The sequence below is a fragment of the Mycteria americana genome, chromosome 10, assembly GCF_035582795.1.
Source record: "Mycteria americana isolate JAX WOST 10 ecotype Jacksonville Zoo and Gardens chromosome 10, USCA_MyAme_1.0, whole genome shotgun sequence".
NCBI lineage: Eukaryota > Metazoa > Chordata > Aves > Ciconiiformes > Ciconiidae > Mycteria > Mycteria americana.
The window spans coordinates 11,680,639-11,699,929 of NC_134374.1; the positions used below are offsets into that span (position 1 = coordinate 11,680,639).

The 19,291-nt window shown below is 50.2% G+C and overlaps 1 protein-coding gene across 2 annotated transcripts; it reads left to right on the forward strand.

The window, feature by feature from the left end:
- Nucleotides 1–323: 323 nt before the first annotated feature.
- Nucleotides 324–14,879, forward strand: LOC142415049 (ras-related GTP-binding protein A). 2 transcript variants are annotated; one of them, XM_075513001.1, is made up of 10 exons: nucleotides 327–590; nucleotides 1,271–1,304; nucleotides 3,508–3,607; nucleotides 4,614–4,680; nucleotides 5,715–5,937; nucleotides 8,030–8,125; nucleotides 9,726–9,848; nucleotides 12,121–12,212; nucleotides 13,180–13,295; nucleotides 14,344–14,879. In XM_075513001.1, exons 2-10 carry the CDS (start codon nucleotides 1,278–1,280, stop codon nucleotides 14,439–14,441), a joined length of 942 nt encoding a protein of 313 aa, XP_075369116.1. In that variant the 5' UTR covers nucleotides 327–590; nucleotides 1,271–1,277; the 3' UTR covers nucleotides 14,442–14,879. The 2 variants fall into 2 exon arrangements, with proteins under 2 accessions (XP_075369117.1, XP_075369116.1); XM_075513002.1 differs by lacking the exon at nucleotides 9,726–9,848 and having other exon boundaries at nucleotides 324–590.
- Nucleotides 14,880–19,291: the final 4,412 nt, after the last annotated feature.

The window sequence follows — 19,291 nt, forward strand, 5'->3', positions numbered from 1 at the left end:
GTTGCCTCCGCCCGCCTCACAGCCCTGCCGCTCGCCCCCTCCTGCCGCTCAGGACGGTACGAGGCTCCGGCAGGCCCCGCTGGGCCGCCTCGCACGCACCGCCGGGGGCCCCTGCCCGCCCCCGGCCGCCGAGCCCCCCTCCCGCCTCCATAAATCCCCTCCTGCCAGAAAGGGGCTGCCCACACCTAAGATGGCGGCCGGTGCTTCGCTGCCGTCCCGCCCCGCCCCCTTCCCTCTCCTCGCCCCGCCCGCCTCGCCGTTGGCGGCGCCGCATCACATGACGGGAGGGGGCACGGGCGCGCGGGAGAGGGCGGGGTGAGCGCTCACGTGACCGGCGGCGGCTGCCGAGCGCTGGGTCTCGTGAGCGCCGCTGGGGGGGGCGGGGGGTCCCGGGCGCCGCGACGGGAGCGGGCGAGACCCCGGCGGCGCGGCGGGCTCACGCGAGGCCGCGGCTTTGAGGCCTACCCCGGAGCGGGGGGCGCCCGGTCCCGCTGAGCTCCGCCGCCTCCGGCGGGCAGGCCGGCAGGCACCCCCGCCGCCGCCCGCGGGCACTGCCGAGCCGGCCCGGGAGACGCCTATCGCGGCTAGAGGTAGCGGGGGGCGGCGGGGCCCGGCGGCGCTGGCTGAGCGGGGGGGCGAAGCCACTGTCGGGCCCGGCGGGGCTGGGGACAGCCGGGGGGGAGCGGGGTCGGGGGCTGTCCGGGCGGCCGGAGGCACCGGCGCGGGGCGGGGGCGGGTCTCGGCAGCGGCTGCCGGGCGGTGGTCGGCGCGGGGTGCCGGTGCGGGCCGGCCGCGGGGAGCGGGGTGTGGGGACGCGTGACGCCGCGGTCACGGGGCGCTTGGTGCGGGCTCCGGAGCATCCCGGGGGGAAGGGGTAGGAGTAGGGACTGCGGGTGAGGCCGGCCCCGGCAGCCGTGTGCGAGGGGACCCGGGCAGTGCGGCAGCTGTGCCGTGTCTCCCGCTGCCTTCCAGCGCCCGCCGCGTTTATCCTGCTTAGGCCTGTTTGGGCCGTGTAATTTACGGGAACGTTGTTCATCATGGGCGTGTTAGAGGGTTTTCTAACAGTAGGAGGCTTTTATAAAGTTTCCTCATGCCGTCTGCAGCAGAAGCTGTCAAGTGCCCGGTGCGGTTGGAGGTTGGGGGGAATTATGTCAGTATGGGAGTGCTTCCCCTTTTGCACGGTACTTCTGTGGGTGGGATTGGGATGTTGAAGTGAAGCCTGTAACTGAGGAAAGTAGAGCAATGTAAGAAGATGGTCTTCTCTCTGTAGGTGGGTGATGCCAAGCACAGCCATGAAGAAAAAGGTAAGAACTGAAAGGAGAATCCTTTGCAGTTGGGTTTTCCTTCTCCATCTGTATTTGCTAATGTCGTTATGTGTTTGCATCTTACCTCGGTGTGTTCTTTGGCTGTCAGGTGCCTCTTAAGACTCTCACAGTCAGCAGATGTGTCCTTTGCTTAAAGTGCTAGAAATTAAAATCGGGTTTGAGTTTATTTGCTGGCATGAGCGGTAGGGCAGGCTCACCGCAGAGCCATCCATGATAACTGTTGTGAGAGGGTTGCTGGTACATGTTGCAAAACCCTGTGCTCACTGCGTACCTCCCGCAGCGTGAGGGAAGAGGATATGCTCTAACCCGCTTCGTTGGCCCGTGGGGAGACCCTTCTGATGTGTTACAGAAAGTCGTGTGGGGAGCCCGTCATTCACTGAGGGCTGCTGGGAGGATGAAACTTAATACACAGGGAAGGAGTAGCACTTTTTCTGAGAATTGGGAGGTGGGGGGGGGAGTGTATTCCAGCAGTAAGCCTATTCAAAGCCATTAAAGCGGCTGTGTAGAGAATACAGGGCTGTCTTTCCTTGGTGTGCTAGGATTGGGTTTCCTGCCTGGCCCTGCGTGCTGGTGTCTGACCCCTTTGAAAGGCCTCCGCAGTCTAAAACTTGGGAATTGGGTTCACCTATAGGCTGACTTGGGCTGTGCCTTGGAGCCGTATTGGGTTTCTGCAGGTGGTCTGAAATAAGAGATGTTGATGTTCTCTCTTTCTGCTCTGTGTGTAGCTCAGGGGAGAAGACAGCGTAGCTTTCTGGGGGTTTGCTCCAGAAAGGCTGGTAGGTGTGACCTGACCAGTCTGCCTGTCTGAGGAAGAGTCCTTGTTACCAAATCACCGAGGCGTGCGGTCAGCTTCTTTTTGGAAAGGGCACTCGCCAGCCTGTGAAACGTTGCGGTCGCTCTCAGAAGGGTAACTTGTGCAAACAGGATGGCGCGATTCTGCCTCTCCTGTTTTGCCCTGATTGTCTGGCAGCTCTTGCCGTGCAGCGGCGGAGCAAGGTTGGGAGTCGAGCGAGCGCCTTCCCAGCTAGCGTTTGGCACTGGCGCGGGCTGGGCAGGCCGGTTGCACTCTTGTTAAACCTATCCTTGATGATAGATTTTCAGAGCTGTTGCCAAAGGCTGAATTTGACTTTGTAACTGGAACTTGTTTAACAGCTGTTTTTGTGAGCAAGTCTGTGTTGGCTGTCACTGCCGGGGTTTTTTAATTTTATTTTTAGATCACAATGTACAGTCTCGCCCTGTGTGACTGTCTCCCCTCTTCCCGCCCCCCCCCCCCCCCCCGATCATCCCCTAGTTTTTGGCTACCAGAGGTGCTACCTCTCCTTTGGCCTGATGATCTGCAAACAGGACTCTGGAGTCAATGTCTTCCCTACACCATAGCCTGGTGCATTTGAACTCGTCTGTCCCATCTGCTTCTAACTTTTTGCTGGTCTTCTGACACCTGAAACTTGAGATGTAACTTGTGTTTCACTTCTGTCAGGGAAGAGACAACAAGTCACATTATGGGAAGGAAAAGAGCAAGATTAGGAGAGAAGTAATGGGTGGAGAATACCAGTGCTGAGTGGGCAAGGGATTGTTTCCAGCCTGGTCTTAAAGGCTTGAGATAAAGCTGTTTGTTTGTCTTGGCAAAGTCCTTTGCTGTCATCAAAAACATCGAGCCTTCACCTGTGGTGCCTGTGTGTCTGGAAAGTGTGCGGGTGCAAGGGGCTGGGGATAGGGGAGGCTGCGGCAGCTTCGGGAGCAGCTCCCGCTCTTCCCCGAGTGCTGGTTATGAACTCCATGAGTCCTCTGCCAGCGCGCGCTGGGAAAAGGGGGTTCGGTGGACGGTGGCTGTGGCCTGGCTGCGCTTCCTTCTGGGTGGTAGGCAGCCGGCTGAAGGAACAGGAGTGTGGTGTCTGGAAGGGCAGAGACTCCTGAGAGGGTGGGGGGCATAGTTCAAGAACGCAAACAAGATGGAAAGGTTTTCAGTCTGACCGCGATTCAGTGACTGTGGGTGGTAAGGATGTCTGTCTCCTGCTTTCCCAGGCGTGGTACTCTTCTTTGCCTCTCTTTTCTGATGTATTCACATCTAAAGTATGTTGGTCGTGTGTTTTGGTGGCTTTGGCAGGAAGATGTTAACCCCAAGGGAGCCGTGAAGGACCTGGTGCTCTGTGGTAGCTCATTCTTTCTTCTTTTTTCTTCCCAGGTGCTGCTGATGGGTAAAAGTGGGTCTGGGAAGACCAGCATGAGGTCCATTATCTTTGCAAACTACATCGCCAGGGACACACGGCGCCTGGGTGCCACAAGTAAGACTTCTCTTGTTTGAACTGCAAATTCTCAGGGCTCAAACCCCCTCCATTAAAGGGGCGAGGCTGTTCCCTCCAGCAATCCCTGCCTCTCCTCTGCTCTGGAGTAGGTGGGTGTCTGCTGATCCTCCCAGCTGCCACGCCTCACAGGGAGCTTCACTCCTGAGTTCAGCTGAGGGCAGGTAGGAGGCTGGAGCGAAAGGGAAAGCAGGACTGGGTTCAGTTTTGCTGCTTTATTGCTGAACTTTTATCCTTAACTCTTTTGTGATCAGGAGGCAGCCATTGCTGCTGCTGCACCTATTAGTAGAGGAGTGTTCAGAGCCTCCTCGTGGTCCTCCTCGTTGGTGAAGCTTTCCTGTTGTTAGCCAGCTGATCACTATAGCGCATCTGGAGACACAGTGATCTTGCTGTGCACCTGTGGTTTTGGCAGGATGATGCACTAGGCTTAATTAGTGTCTTCTGCCTCTTTTTTTTTTTTTTTTCCCCCCTCTAAAACCACCGACCTGAAAAAGCAATAAGCAATTCCTCTGAAACAGGGGTATGAGTTGCCAGGATCTAATGCTCCTCGCTGGGAAGCGCCTGTGAGGACTTAATGTCATGGATTGGTTTCCTCTTTGCCGTAAATTTGGCCTGTTCATAAAGTTTACATTCTTTGTGGTACTGGTACATTTTTAAGGCTTGCTTAAGGCCTTGCAGAGTGTGCTGGAACTAATATAATTCTTAAAATATCGCAAAGATCAGAGAATGTGTTGTTAAAGGGGAACCACCTGCTGTACTTCTCAGGAGAATAGTGTCCTGGGTAGAGAGTAGGAAGACTTGAACTACTCTGGGAACTGTCTTTTTCTGTACTGCCTTCAGCTACAGATTTACGTACAACAATGTTGTTTAGATGGAATTTTACACATTGTGGGCTGTGTTGTGAAGAATGACACTTTTGGCTGCCCGAGGAGGTAGCCCTGATCTGGGTGTGTGGTACAGTCGGTAAACTCCTGTTGTCTCTTTCCAGTTGATGTGGAGCACTCCCATGTTAGATTTCTAGGAAACCTGGTGTTAAATCTCTGGGACTGTGGAGGGTAGGTACTGTTTATTCTTGTGCTTTTGACACTGTTGGGGGTTAGCTCTGGGGAATAAGGCTGGGGATGTAACAAAACAGAGGCCCTCCTGCCCTGGAGGGATCGAGTACGCTACTTGTGAATGAAGGGAATAGAACAAGTGTTATGCACGCACTGTAAAACTGGTGAGACAACTCTGGAAAGAACGGATGCCACATCTTAAGCTTGTGCATGGAGGTGGGTGGAAGAGATTGGCACGATTACACTGTCTCTTGAGTTATCCCTACATAAAAGGAGCAGTGCGTAGGTCCACCCTTCCCTTGCTGGCTGCTTTCCTCTGCTGGCAAAAAGCCTGAGCCCCTCACCTGGGCTTTCTCCTGAGGTGGTGGGAGGTGATGCTGGTTTCAGAATTGCTTATCACCAGCTTGATCCCAGGGGGGTGCGTGCTGAGAAGTGATGCTGAAAGTTGACAGTGATGCTATGGCTCCTGGAAGCAGCTTTTTGAAGAACGCTCTCCCATTGACAGAGCCTCAGCAGAGCTGTCCAACTTTGCTAAGCTTCATCAGCTCTTGTGTCCTCATGCATTGTCTGAGCCATATTCAGCAAAAGTTAAAGGAGATTTAAATCCTGTAATAAGAGGCTACACTGATGGTTTTCGTTATATTTTAGCTTCTGCTGCTGTGGCTTTTTTATATGCAACTCTCCAAAAACCAGTCTGGGTCCAGAAGCAAGGTAGCTCCGTTTGCACAGGACGCTGAGCAGCGAGCTGTGACATGAGGGAAGCTTCAGCTTCCTGTGAGACTGGTGAGCAGGTGCTCTTCAGGAGCATCCAACTTTGCTCCGTTGGAAATGTTTAGGGAGCCTTATGTCATGGGGAATTTAGCCACCTGTGAGGCTCTCGTCTGGACTCCTGTGATGGGGTCTCTAGCTCAAAATGCAAACCTCGCCTTTCTAGCAGGAGGTATTTTACACGTAGCACCTTTCCTGACAATGCTAAGCAAGACCTGGTTGCTCTAATGGGAGTCTCCTTGCTTTGGTGCTCTGCTCCTTCTCAGACAGGACACCTTTATGGAGAACTACTTCACCAGTCAGCGAGACAACATCTTCCGCAACGTAGAAGTCCTCATCTATGTCTTTGATGTAGAGAGCCGTGAACTGGAGAAGGACATGCACTACTACCAGTCATGCTTGGAGGCAATTCTTCAGAACTCTCCTGATGCAAAGATCTTTTGTCTAGTGCACAAGATGGACTTGGTGCAGGAGGATCAGCGGGATTTGGTGAGAAGCTGATAGTTGCCATAGAAATGCTTTCAAATAGAGCATCTTTTGACTGTGCTAATGTGTTGCGATTTCATACTTCAAATACAGCCCCATCAGCGCTGTTCCTAGGAGGGTGTCTCGGGTGTCAAGAGTTGTCAAAGCCCTTACTGCTTATTACCCTCGACTCCACAAAGCTTTTTCTTCCCTTTCTAAATTGTATGTCATCGCTCTCTCTTGCATATAATCTAGTGGAGAACAGAACTAATGATTTTTAGTGACAACTACCCTAAGCCTTTTATTTTATAGCCCTGATTCTAGTACTTTCACCAGACCTTGGCTCCAGAAGGGAGGTAGAACTGAAAGAAATCCAGCGATCTTAAACTTGCTACTCACCATTTGGATGGCTTCGTGGATGGTGGTGGTGACAGTGATGGTTGGTTTCTCTTTAGCTGTTACTTCCAGTCCAGCATAGGCTCTGTTCTAAAGCATAACCAAAAAAAAAGAGGTGAAACTTTCCCAGTTAACTAGAAGGTGGTTTCTATCGGTTGATTCTGTTTGCCGTCTGTTTGGCCTGCCTGCCCAGAGATCACCTCTGAAGCACTCCTCTGCCCCAAGAGGCATCCTGCAAAGGCTGGGGATCAACCTTTCAGACATGTTTGGTGTCGTCTGTTCTTTTCGGAGGTTTTGAAATGTTGCAGGGAGATTGGAGGATGTTGAGTTCCTACCAACCTGGCTTTTTCAGCTTGGGCTGAAAAGCAACCAACTCCTGATACCAAAAGAAAAATTAGCTTTGTGGGTTAGACAAGTACATCCCTGGCTGCTCGGCCACTCCCTGGCTTGCAGCAAGTTTGGAGGCCCCTTTAGGCTGTTGGCTTTTGTCTGAAGCAAGAAGTCTTATTAAACTTTCTTCTGATTCCTGGTGAGTATGTGCCTGGGCAGCTGCGAAGGAGGCCATGCAAGGTCCTGTGGCTGAAACCACACCCTGACCTCCCTGCATAGGCAGACTTCTTCCACGTAGCAGGTTGGCTTCAGATCACTCATGCTGTCTGAGAGTGGTGATCCTCCTCTTCCAGTTTTAATTCTGCCCTCCAGCTCAGTGCAGAAACAGCTCAAAGAGCTTGTTCATAGGGTTGGTTCAAGGAGCTCTTCCTCACTTGCATCTGCCTTTCCTCCAGACTGAAGGATGAGTCTAAAATCTTCTTGATGCTGTCCTGTCCAGATTTGTTCTGGGGCTAGTGGACAAATGTTGGTTCTACATAGTTGTGCAGACTCTAGTGAGGTCCTGATTGAGGGGTAGACAGAAGAGGGGCCTTGCTTCAGATACACTTTCAATGCGTATCATTACACACCCATCAAGATCTGTTTTAAGGTATTTGCAACTCAGAAGAACATGCAAATACTGGGTGAAATCACTGTCTCTGTAAATCTTACTGAAGCCTTTGGTATCCCAGGACCTAAATGGTTAGTGTTGGCCCACGCAGCATTTCGTGGGGATCGGTTAATGTTCTGTCATGTTCCTAAAAGCAGTAAGCTGAGGTGAAGGTGGTCATCATGTCTTCCCCCTGCAGAGGCACGTTGCTGGCTGTCCTGCTGCTTTTTTAGCAGTTCTGTAGGAGCCTGGCACAAGGCTGTCTGGTCTTTGCTGTTCCCCCTGCTCCCCTTTTTTTGTAACCATAATTTCTAAGGGCAGTGGGTGTAAGTACATGCCTCAGAGCTGCTCATATTGATGAACCTGGAGTGCTTTCTTCCTATCCTGTTCTCAGTGATGGAGCTTTTTGCCTGTGACCAGGGACTTGTCAAAATTTAGGTCCTCAGAGACACTCCTGCGTGTCCGCTTCCATTCCCACTCCACAACACCCATAGCTACTTCAGCTTTGAGTCCCAATGAGATCTATTGTGAGACAGCCATGGTCTGCTTGTCCCTGCTGCTCCAGTGGAAGGGGTTTGTTTCTGCCAGCCTGTCCTGGCCAGTGTGCTCTGCTGTTGTCTTTTCTCCAGTGCTGTAGGTACTTGAGATTTGTTTGAAATGCATGCTGTAAATGCAATACAGCAACTGCACCAAAGACAGAAATATTTACACTCAACTGCTAATATTTTTTTTATTTCCCAGATTTTTAAAGAGCGTGAGGAAGACTTGAAGCGCCTTTCCCGTCCCTTGGAATGTGTTTGTTTTAGAACTTCCATCTGGGATGAAACACTTTACAAGGTTTGTACAGCTTCCTCTCCATATCAGGCTTCCCCCCTCCCACTTGAAAACAAGAGCATGAAGAAGGCGAGTGGTTAGTTACTACTAGTTTGGCAACTAACGTGGGGGTTAGTTGCTACGTGACTGGCCCTTTTTAGGTCTGCAGCAACTACTTCTGGAGGTTAGCTGTTGTAAATGGCATCAGAGTTTCCTGGTTTTAATTAGAAAAAGTAAAACCCCTCCACATGTTGGAATCATGGTGTCAGTATGTTAATACTGCTTAAACACTTTGCCTGGCTATTTTAGAAAGAGCTTCTGCATCTTTTAGTCATGTTTACCCAGCATGGAATTGTTTCCTGTGTTTCTCTGCAGCGCTGTTAAAACACGAGCATTTAGCCTTCTGGGATTTGCTTTGCTTTCAGGAGGGATGGGTGTTTTTGCTAGCAGTCAGTCTTGACTGCAGTGTCGGAGGTCTTCCAGGTGTGGGAGTGGCGAGTGCTACCTGGGCTACACTGGTAGCAAATGATCATTATATTGCCAGCTAATGCTGATAAGCAGTGGTGGTAGCGTAGTGGCTGGGTTGCTTGTCTGAAGGTGAGGACCACTTGATTCTTTCTCTTGACTTCAGTGGGACTTTGGATGGCAGATTTCACCATCCTGGCAATTCCATCCAAAGCCGTGGCAAATTCCCCTGCCTTCAGTGTATGACGTGTTTGGTTGAGGCTGATACAGTACCGTACGCCAGGTATCACTCTTCACAAAGCACGTACCCGGCTCCCTCTAGAAATCAGCCTTCCTAAGCAGTGGCATACCCTGTCTTCCTGCAGGCATCCATAATGTTCATCAGTTATGCTGGTTACTCTATTTCAGCGGCTTATACAGAGGCAGACCTGTGCTGTTCTAGACACAGCCCTGCCAGAGCTCTTCAGAGCTCGTGCCCTTGGCTTGGGGTCTTAACTTTGCCTTTGGCAAGTGGGATGGTAGGAGCGTTTGGTAAATATCAGGTACTTGATAAATAGGAGACACAAATATCCCCCCTGACTCCTGGGGGGAAGCACGTGGTCAGGCACTGACACAAGCCTGAGTCAGTAGGTAGGCAGTGAGGTAAAGCTGAGCTTAGAGGACCTGAGTCTGAATGAGGACAGATGCCATTACAGCATCCCCAGTCCCTTCTGGGCTTGTTCCTGACTCATCGGGTTAGACTAGAGCTTTCTGTTTGGATTAGTGACGAGCTGCCAAGTATCCATCTGCATGTTGACCTTGCTCAAGATTGAAAAAAACTCTGAAAGCGTTAGTGGTTTATCTGGGAGCAGTAGATAGAAGCATTGCCAGCTTAGAATTAGGATGTTTTAAGCCTGTTTAGTAGTATTCTTGTTTCTCTGTGACTGATGTGGAGAAGAACTTGACCTAGCGAAGAGTTTACTCGGGTCTGGGGTACCATTGGTAGTCTCCACTGTAGTAGAGATACCTGGACATGGAGGTGGGAGAAGCCTCTCTGTCTTCCCTAGGCTGTCAACAACCAGAACTGCAAATAATCAGGTTTTGGGCATATTGCATAATGAGAGGACGAGGCAGAGAAGTGCTAATGCAGCCCTTATGTTGTGTCTTTCTTTATTGGCAGGCTTGGTCCAGTATAGTCTATCAGCTGATCCCCAATGTCCAGCAGCTGGAAATGAACCTGAGGAACTTTGCTCAGATCATCGAGGCAGATGAAGTGCTTCTGTTTGAGAGAGCCACTTTCCTGGTGAATACAGCAGTTCTGGCCTTCGGGTTCCTCTGCCCAGCCTAGGATGGAGTTCCCTGGATGGAAAGTGCTGTTGTGGCAGTAGCCCAAAGAGAGGTGCCAGCGCCAGATGGCAGAATGCATTGATCCAGGCCTTGTGATATTGAAAGTAGCTGACATGACACCGCGGCTTATGGGACCTTCCTAAAATTTCCACTTCTAGCAGTTGAGCTGAGGGCTTGATTGGTATTTCCCTCTTCCAAGCTATGAGAGGGTTTCATATCCCCATTCTGTTGTCAGCTGTGGGACTTTTTTGAGAATTCCTTTCTGCACAGGGCAACAACCTTCTTTAGCTTGAAATAAGCCTTTTCAGTTCCTCCTGGCCTGGCATTTTAACTGGTCTTGATTTGTTTTTTTGTTTGTTTGTTTTGTTTTGTGGGTTTTTTTTGTCTGATGCTCTACAAACCCAGAGTATGGATAGAGGATCACAAGCAATTGGATTGCAACGGCTTTCAAAGTTACCGGCTGCATGGTAACTGTGCTTCCAATCTGTTGTCTCTGCAAGGTAAAATGTGTTGGTTAAAACCACTGTTGCTGCTTGTCCGTCCATACTCTTGGTTTCTGGATTGGTCTCTTCAGACTTCGCACCAAAACTCTTGCTGACCTGAAGGAATGGTTTTGAATTTTTTTTTTTTTGAGTGCTTTCCATGATGGCCAAATGTCTGATTTTGAAATGATGGAGGGAATGTGGAAAAGGAGCCATTACTTTTCTCACTTCTTAAACTATCAGAAGTAAACATCTGCCATTTCTGGCAAGTCCTGCTTTTTGACCTTTTGTAGATAATAAGTAGTTCCGCCTTGGTGGTACGTAACAGTACTTGCGTTATAAGTACGTTTTTAACTGAAAAAGAATAATCTTCTCTACAAAAACTCTATGCTTATTTCCAGTGTAATGGTGACTTTTAAAAAGACACTTTCTTCTCACTTTTTTCATATATTTAAACTTCCCCCAGGACTCCTTTCTCCTGAAGTGAAATCTTACTCTGAAATTGTATTCAAATCACAGTAACAGAAAAACCCATCTGGAAAGTTAAGGAACGAACTTGCGTACAATGAAGGCTTTGGTATGAATGCAATCCTTGAATCTGGCTAAACCTGTACATGTATGAATAATTGGGCAGGTTTAAAAAGTAGGAAGTACATGATGGTCTTTCTAAGGTGCTCAAGGAAAAAAACAAACAAACAAAAAAACCCCAAAAAACTTAGTTCCCACAAACCCATTAAATGTGACTCCATAGGTAGAAAAGTAAAGGTTTAACATCCTTGCGCAAGGGCATCTGACACTTCCAGTAGCAGTTGGTTTCATGATTCTTAAGAGCTTAAAGCACACGGCATAAGGTTTTTAAAATATTCCTTTTTGGTTTGCCGTGGGAACAAAGATGATGTAACTATTTGATTGTGTGCCATTCCCCATATGCAGTAAATGCAGTTCTCGGCCCGTTAGCTAATTTGGCTGAGGAGTAAAGGCTATCAGCCTTGCGCGAATGGTCGGGGAGGGAGAGCAGCAGTGGATCATGCTGCAAGGGTTCCTAAAAACTTGTGATCCTCTGAATCTTTGCGGCCAGGCACTAAGGTCTGCACGTTGCTGCTGGATCGCTATGTGGGAGGAAGAGGAGGGGAACCGATCTGAATGCAGACAGCTTAGCACAGTCTTGGTCTGACTCAGCTGATGGAGAGAGAACTCCCTAGGAAACCAGCTGCCTTTGTTCCGCTTTTCTTGGGGAGGAACGGCTTGCTTTGGCTTTGAGAGCAGTACTTGTGCATCCTACGTGTTGCAGAATGGGAAATTTCTCAGGTTCAGTCCTTGAGAATCTGCAGCACGAAAACTTGGGAAGGAAAAGCTCTTCCAGCATTTGTCAAGTGTCTCTTTCCCCTACCTGAGGTGATGGTCTTGCAGTTTTTTTCCTCTCCTTGCACTTTCTTTTTTCTTTGAATTAAGATTTAAATTGCTGCTAAGTTGGAGTATTCACACCTCAAATGGACAACAGTGTCTCTTCATATCTCATACTTGCATCTGGGCTTGTGAAGGGCTTCCTGGTGATTGTATTACTGAGTCCTGTTTTACCATGAAAGCACCACAAGTGTTGTTGCAAATAGTTTTCCAAGATTCAATCAGCAAAAGGCAAAGGGAATCCCTGTCCTGGTCACCACCCATTTCCCGTAATTGCTGTTGAGCCTGAGAAACCTGTGCTGAAATAAATCACTCTGCCCTCTCTCTTGTTCTGCCTTCCAGGTCATTTCTCACTATCAGTGCAAAGAACAGCGGGATGTCCACAGATTTGAGAAAATCAGCAACATTATTAAACAATTCAAGCTAAGTTGCAGGTGAGCTGGTTTAATCATTAGGTGGGGAAGATACCTCAGCAGGTATTTCGGCTTCATCCAGAAGCACGAAGGCTCTCCCAATTCATTCTAGTTCTATGTCTCCTCAGCAAGCTGAGATGTTAAATTGCACCGTGCTTAAACATAACTGAGTTAATTGTTATCTTTTGTAACTTCCTCCTTTGCTGATGGTTGAACGAGGTTTGTTTTGAAACAACCGTTTTCTTCTAGGCCTCATTTTCCTGGGCAAGGTAGGGAAGTTCCAGGACTGAGCTGATAAATTAGTGACAGTCAACAGTGCCGTGGAAAGTCAGGTGGAGAGCTTTGCTTCAGACCCTGTACCACAATGCTGGTTTGGGAGGAAGAGGCTTGCGGACCCTATTTATCAGTATTTCAAATGGAAAAGTGGAAAGCTTGCTTTGGAGTAGCTTGGCTTTTGAACAGCCTCCAGGTTCTGCAGTCTGTTGGTAACACCTGCACGTGTTTGGAGCCTGAATAGGATGGAGAAGTGGCTGCATGGTGTACAGAGCTGTCTCCAGATGTTTCCGTTTCATAGTTCTTTCTCCTGGTTATCCACAGAGAGTTCAACTGTCCTTCTAAATGACAGAGCTGTTACATCCGTGGGGCAAGTGACGTTGGCTTCTTGGGCGCAGCAGACTCAAACAGTCAGCGGGGTTGTGTATCTTGAGTTACCTTCACCCTTCAATGCCCAGATCGTTTTATATTGTTCTAATTTAGCCGAAAGCTAAAGAGGTTTTTTCTTTAAAAAAAAAAACCAAACCAAACCAAACTTGTAGTTGCACCTGGTGTTGCTTGCCAAGTGGGGACTCAAACACTTCTTTGTTACCAACAACTCAAATAATGGGATGTTGGCTAGGTGGGTGCAAAAGCTGTTTAGGCAATGTTACAGTAATAGTTCATTTACTCTTTTTTTCTTTCTTTTTTTTTTTTTCCCCCCCTCCCCTCTTAGTAAGCTGGCAGCTTCTTTCCAGAGCATGGAGGTCAGGAACTCTAACTTTGCTGCTTTCATTGACATCTTTACGTCAAATACATATGTCATGGTGGTTATGTCCGACCCTTCAATACGTAAGTTGAAGCAAAGCTAAGTGTCTGGCCTGGTTTTGTTCGTGGGGGCAAAAAGCTGGAATAAGTCTAGTTTAAACTGTGATTCTCTTGAAAAATGACAAAGACCAGGCAAAGCAATAAAACTGATTGTAATTAAAAGATAGAGAGGGATCTGCTGTCCTGCTGGTTTGCTCTGTCTGAGCAGAGGGTGGGGGAAGGTGGTTAAGAAGTGTCTTGACTTTGCAGAAGGCAAGAGACGTGTGCCTTTGACAGCTGAGCTATTCGTTGCTGTCGAGCGGAGGATCGTAGCAGCGGGGGGGAACCACTAGAACAGATGTGACCCGATTCAGTAGGTCATGTCTAATAACCTCTTTTGGGCTGTTCTGGTCTGGCAGCCCCGGTGATTTTTGGAGGGGAAGCAGAGGTGGATCGTATTTGAGTTTTTGCTCTCGCTGCCTGAACTGTCTTGGTGGGCAAGGACTCTAATTATAGTAGCATCTATTTATCTTAAAGAAGAAACTGGAGCCAGCAGTGCCAGCCCGTACAGGCACAGTGCGACTATTTAACTGTTTACACAACTCTGACTGAAACTGCTTCTGTTAGGATTTGAGGTGCTTCAGAGACGCTGTCCAGGACAGCCTTGTGGCTTACAGTGGTGATGCTTCCTGTCCTCCTCTTTTCAAGTGGTTTCCTGAATTAGGGAAAACCTGCGTAAACCCCCTGCCTGAATTACCAGCTGTGATGATATTGTGCTTGAGGAGCAGCAAATGAGCAGCTGTGGTGACTCGTGCAGCTCTTCCCCCTGAGCAAACTGCTTGACCGTAGTTCACTCGGACTCTTCCTCGGTGTTGCGCTGGGGTCAGCAAACAGCCCAGAAAATCTTCCAGAACTTGGAAAATTTTCCAAAATTTTCCAGCGTTAAATTTTGCACAGCTAGGGAGCAGTGGGGTTGAAATAAGAGAGCTTGCTGATGGGGACGTTCCTTTTAGGCAGCACTTAACTTCTGAGGACTCGGTTACTCGCATCCCTTTTAACTTTTTTTATCTCCCCTGTCCCTTTTCCGTCCTAGCTTCTGCGGCTACGCTGATCAACATCCGCAATGCCAGAAAACACTTTGAGAAGCTGGAGAGAGTGGATGGACCAAAGCACAGCCTGCTCATGCGCTGAACGTTGGCCAAGGCACATGGTCTTTGGGGGGAGAAAAAATGAATTGGAACTACTTATTTTTAGGAGAATCTAACAATGTTGATGTCTTTGTTGGGCTTTGAAATGAGTGTGCTGCTTTATTTTTTCTCCTTTTAACGTTGGACACTAGTCACTCGGAGGATGTCTGGATACACTGCGGACCTTCCAAAGAGACTTCCCTGGCATATGTGGGGTTGGGAAGAAGTAAGGACAGGTGATGTGCACATGGTCTCATACTCCTGGTTGTCAGTAGTGGCACGTGGCAGAGCCATTCTGGATGTATTGCTCCTGGGTGATCATATAAGTCACAGGAATGGAATATTTACTGTTTTATTGGTTGGTTGCTAGAATACGTTTATAAATTTCTCCTTGTCTTCAGTCATGAAAATAAATTTTTGCTACCAGGGATTTCAGATCCTAGAGCTTTGGAAAGTGGGTTTTCTTTCTTCTAAAGCCTGGGGCAGCTTTGGCAAGCAGATGTGTAATTGCTGCATTTCTCCTTTCACGTTATCGGGGGGGGGGGGGGGGGGGTGTTGACTGAAGGCCATGCCAGAGTTTCATTTAAGATAATTTTTTTTTTCCCTGCATGGAAGCAAAATTCACTCAGCAGATGAAGCAGTCAGGCTGGCATTGGCCTCTTTACACTTGCCGAAGCGATGGAAAGACCACGGTAAATAAAAGGGGCCAAAGACCCTAATTGACCAAGCGGCGAGGTAGTCCTGGCGTGCCTGGTCTTCCTCCTGGTGAGCCAGGAGGGGCTGGCGCGGGCACGGAGGAGCCCCAGAAGGTGGTTGTTGTGGGTGGTGTGTGCATGAGCTATATTAGCTATGTTTGCGACGAACCAGTTGGACAGTGTTTGGCACCAATGTTACTCGACGTTACTGTCTATTTTTTAATGAATTTTTTTGTGTGCATTTCCATTAAACATAGGAACGAAAGCACTGAGAGTTAGGGGAATCTCTGGCTTGCTGGGTGGGAGCTGATCTCTTTTCCTTTTTTCTCTCTTGCTGCATCAAATTGCTATATAAAAAAGGGTGTGGTGACTCTGAGCCTGGCTCTCCGCTTTGTGTTCTCGAAATCGTGCTTTCCCCCTGTATCCCTGCCCGCACGCACGCTGGGGGGGAGGGAATCTGACAGGGTGAGTGTGTTATGTGAGAACGGGGAGCTAAAGGGCACATCTTGGCTGGAGAGCTGAGGATGGGCTCGGCTCCACACAAAGTCTTCCATCGATTCTCAATCTTTACGGTATTAAACACCCGCGTCTTGCACCGCCTACTCAGCAGATGCGTTGGTGCTCTGTCAGGCTGGGTGTGTTTTCAATGAGAATCATCAAGTCAGCATCCCTGTGGGAGAGGAACTTAACGAGATTCCTATTAACAATTCGGGTGCTGAGGTTCTGGAGAACTTGTGAATGGGCTGGAGGTGCAGCGGAGGGTTTCCGTTTGTCTTCGGTGCTTGCAGGTGTGGAATACGGTGCCGGTCCTGGAGTGGGAACAGCAAATCTCACCCGCAGTCGCTTTTGCCTGATGTTGGGCTGGAGCAAGCCGAAATGTGACTACAGTTTCCTCGTGCAGATGCTGCCCCACCACTTGGACAAGGTCAGTCCCTGCTTTCGCTCCGGTCGGTGGAGAAACCTCACGTCTTTCTGCACCCAAACCCTGCCCTCAGCGCTGCTCAGCGGAGCAAGAGGATGAGGCGCTGCTGATCCGTATGTTGTCGGAGCCTCGGGAACATCACCTCCAAGGGACTACCGGGAAGGGCTCCGCTTGCAGGAGACGGGCAGCTGTCACAGCTTCAGGAGAGCAGAAGATGGCTTATGGCCGCACTTCCAGCGCAGATTGAAGCACCTTCTGCTGAGAGTACGTTTTCATAGCAGGCAGCTGTTCCTGAGGAAGGGACAGTGGGAGATGCTGCCTTATTTCCATGGTTACAAGGAGTTGCCGTTGGGTTTCCTTGGGGGATAAACTGTTTAGCATGTGAAAGTGGGATGATGTTGGGGGGGGGGGATGTGAGCTGGGGAAGCGGGTAACAAACCGCTGTGAAGGAAGAGCAGTCTGATAGCTGATGGGGAGCCGAACCCAGCATGCAGGTACCCTGGCTTGCTGAAGTCTCTCTGGGGCCAGCCGTATGATGGTGGTAGCTAAAGTTCTGCTGTTCTCTCTTCCTGCAAATCTCTTTTCCTAAAGTAGATGTATTTTGGGGGCTCTTTTGAAACCAACATTTTCCTTTTGCTCTCTGGCAGAGGTGCGGCTGGTGCCGCTCTGTGCGCACGCTGTCAAGCGACCAGCCGCAGTGTGAATGAAAACATGAATATGCAGGTGGCTTTATTTCACGGCAACCGCCTTACGTTTTTTGACAGTACGGTGTTGTATCTTGTTTGTCTCTCTCCTGAAAGCAAATCTCGGGCCATTTTCCAGAGCCCGGGTCGGTCGCTGCCGGCAGAGGCTGGCGTGCCACTGCGCCGGGCAGGGTCTTTCCAGCGACCAGCCGCGCTCCCCTGGCATCGCCGAGCAGCAAGACTTGGTGGATCAGGCTCTGGCGCCCTCGCCCTATCTTCTGGAAGACTCTTCCCCCTTACTCTGGCAGCTCTTGCTATCAAAAAAAAAAAAAAGTTGATGCCTGCTCCAGATGTTGCTCTTACAAACGTACTCGCACACGACTCTGGCCCCAAAGGGCCAAACCATACAAGCTCGATGAGATTGCAGAGGTCTGTCCTCTTTCGTCAGGACTCGACCTTGGAACTAGTAGAAACTTGATGCCGCCTGTCACTAAGACACTGAATAAACGTCCCTGCTTGGCCCGGTTCCTTTCCACGGGCTGCCTTTCTTCTGCTGCGTGGCCTGGGGCTGAGCTCCCTGGGATGGGGTGGAGGTGGGCTGGTCGCTGTAAGCTCGAAAGCGGTCCGGGCAGCTTGTGCTTGCTGTGTACCTCTTGGTACCGTGCCTCTCTGCTCGTGGGTTTTCCAACCGTTTCCTTCCTGCTGCCTGCACTGGACCCAGCCTGGATGACTCGAGTAGGGTTGACTTGAGGGTGAACAAGTGGCTGTTACCCCCCTGATGAGCTGTGTTTCGGATCAGCTGAACTTTCGGAGCTCTCCCAAAGGGTACTGTACTTCATTCGACCTCCTTAGCGGCATGTAGTAGCGCTAGTGTCAAAGTCTCCAGGAGATGAGAAGTGGCTGGGTGGGATGGACACAGGACTGTGGTGCCCATCAGCTCTCCAGCTGGAGCGAGCTCCTCGAACCCATCCAGTGGGTGACATGGATTTTGCAGGGTGAGCTCAGGTTCCCTGAGAACAGTCTGGCTCTGCTTAATTGTGGCTTGTAGGCACCTCATGGGTAGCATCTGCACCATCCCTAAGGGCCTGGAGTTCAGCAGATCTTGCGTCCGAATCGCGTACAGCCCCTGTGACCCTCTGGGGAATAGCTTTTGGCCAGATGAGGGATCTTCCCCGTGCGTGAGATGGGGAAGGGATAACTTGGGGTGGTTAAGATTGTATGGTGCTCCATCTCAAACAGTTGCACCTTGGCACAGAATTGTGTAGGCAAGGTCCCACCTCCATGTCCATCGTCCTGCTCCAGGCAGATAGCTCAGGGCCTGGCCTAGCTGAGACGTGAGCATCTCCAAGGATGGGGTTTCTTATCCAGGAGCCCTGTTCCATTGTGTGATCACCCGCATGATTTTAAAATTATTAATAAAAATCCATGTATCAGAGCTTCCCATGTTGCGACTTGAGCCGTTGCCTCTTGCCCCCTCACCACCCATCTCCACGAAGGGCCTGGCTCTTTCCTGGACCCTCCTGGTAGGCGCTCGCAGCCAGCGGTGCCCTCGGCCTCTCCTTGTACCTCCTGGACAGGCTCCAGCATCTCCACGCCTGCTTTTCTTGTACTGGGGAGCCCCAAACTGGACACAGGGTCCAGCTGTGGTCTCAAAAGTGCTGAAGAGCGAGGAATAGCCGCCTCCTCCATAACCAGTGACCACTGGGACTTCCTAATGCTCATCACAACCTTTTGAATCCAATAGTTCCTTCAATTTCCCACCTTATCATCCATTTTTCCATACGTTTCTCAAGGAGGCCCTGTTGATGTTTGGGGTTGTTCAGCACATCAAGAACAAAGTGGTGCGCGCTTAGTCGGGCTGGAAGGGGTTGAGACCTGCGCTTGGAGGGATGCAGCCGAGCCCACCCCAATGCTTGATCAAACCGCAGGTACAAGAAGAGGCTGTGATGGAGGGGCTCTGCTCCCTCGGCAGGAACGGACCATCTCCCTACGGAGCCAACAGCGGTTTGCGTGAACGGCTCGGTACAGCCGGACCTCAAGATGCCAGCGGTGGTGGATCAGGCTCGTCGGGGAGGAGAGAGGTGGGATGGTGCGCTGCCAAGATCCTGTGGGTTTTACTTGGTGTAATCAATGATCGCATCTGTGGTTAACCTTGAAAGCAGAGGCACGGAGCTACTGCGCTGGGTGTGATGACTGAATTGAGGAGGGATCTGGTCTTATTCAACATACAGCTCCTCACCTCAGGGTGGTGAGCGAACAGCAAAACACACCCATTTCTGGGGTGCTTTGGTTTTTTGCCTGCTCCCAGGGTGGGCAAGAACAACATGCACCACTTCTGTAGCCAAGCAGATGTTTCTGGCCATTGTTCTGCTGCACAAAAGAATTGAGGGCTGCTGGTGGCCTTCAGCACCCGTCAGCACGTCCATCACACCTTCTCGCTTGTTCTTTCGCTTTTCCTTCTTTGCAACCAGCCCTCTTCTTTCCTGGTGGGTTGCAGAGCGCAGTGTTAAAGCATCAAGACGAACTCAGCAGCAGAGGGCTTTGTCCCTCGCCT

Coding starts and splice junctions, on each gene's coding strand:
- LOC142415049 (XM_075513001.1), top strand. CDS start 1,278: ATGCCAAGCACAGCCATGAAGAAAAAG. Junction 1,305..3,507: donor GCACAGCCATGAAGAAAAAG/GTAAGAACTGAA, acceptor TTTTCTTCCCAG/GTGCTGCTGATGGGTAAAAG. Junction 13,296..14,343: donor TATGTCCGACCCTTCAATAC/GTAAGTTGAAGC, acceptor TTTCCGTCCTAG/CTTCTGCGGCTACGCTGATC.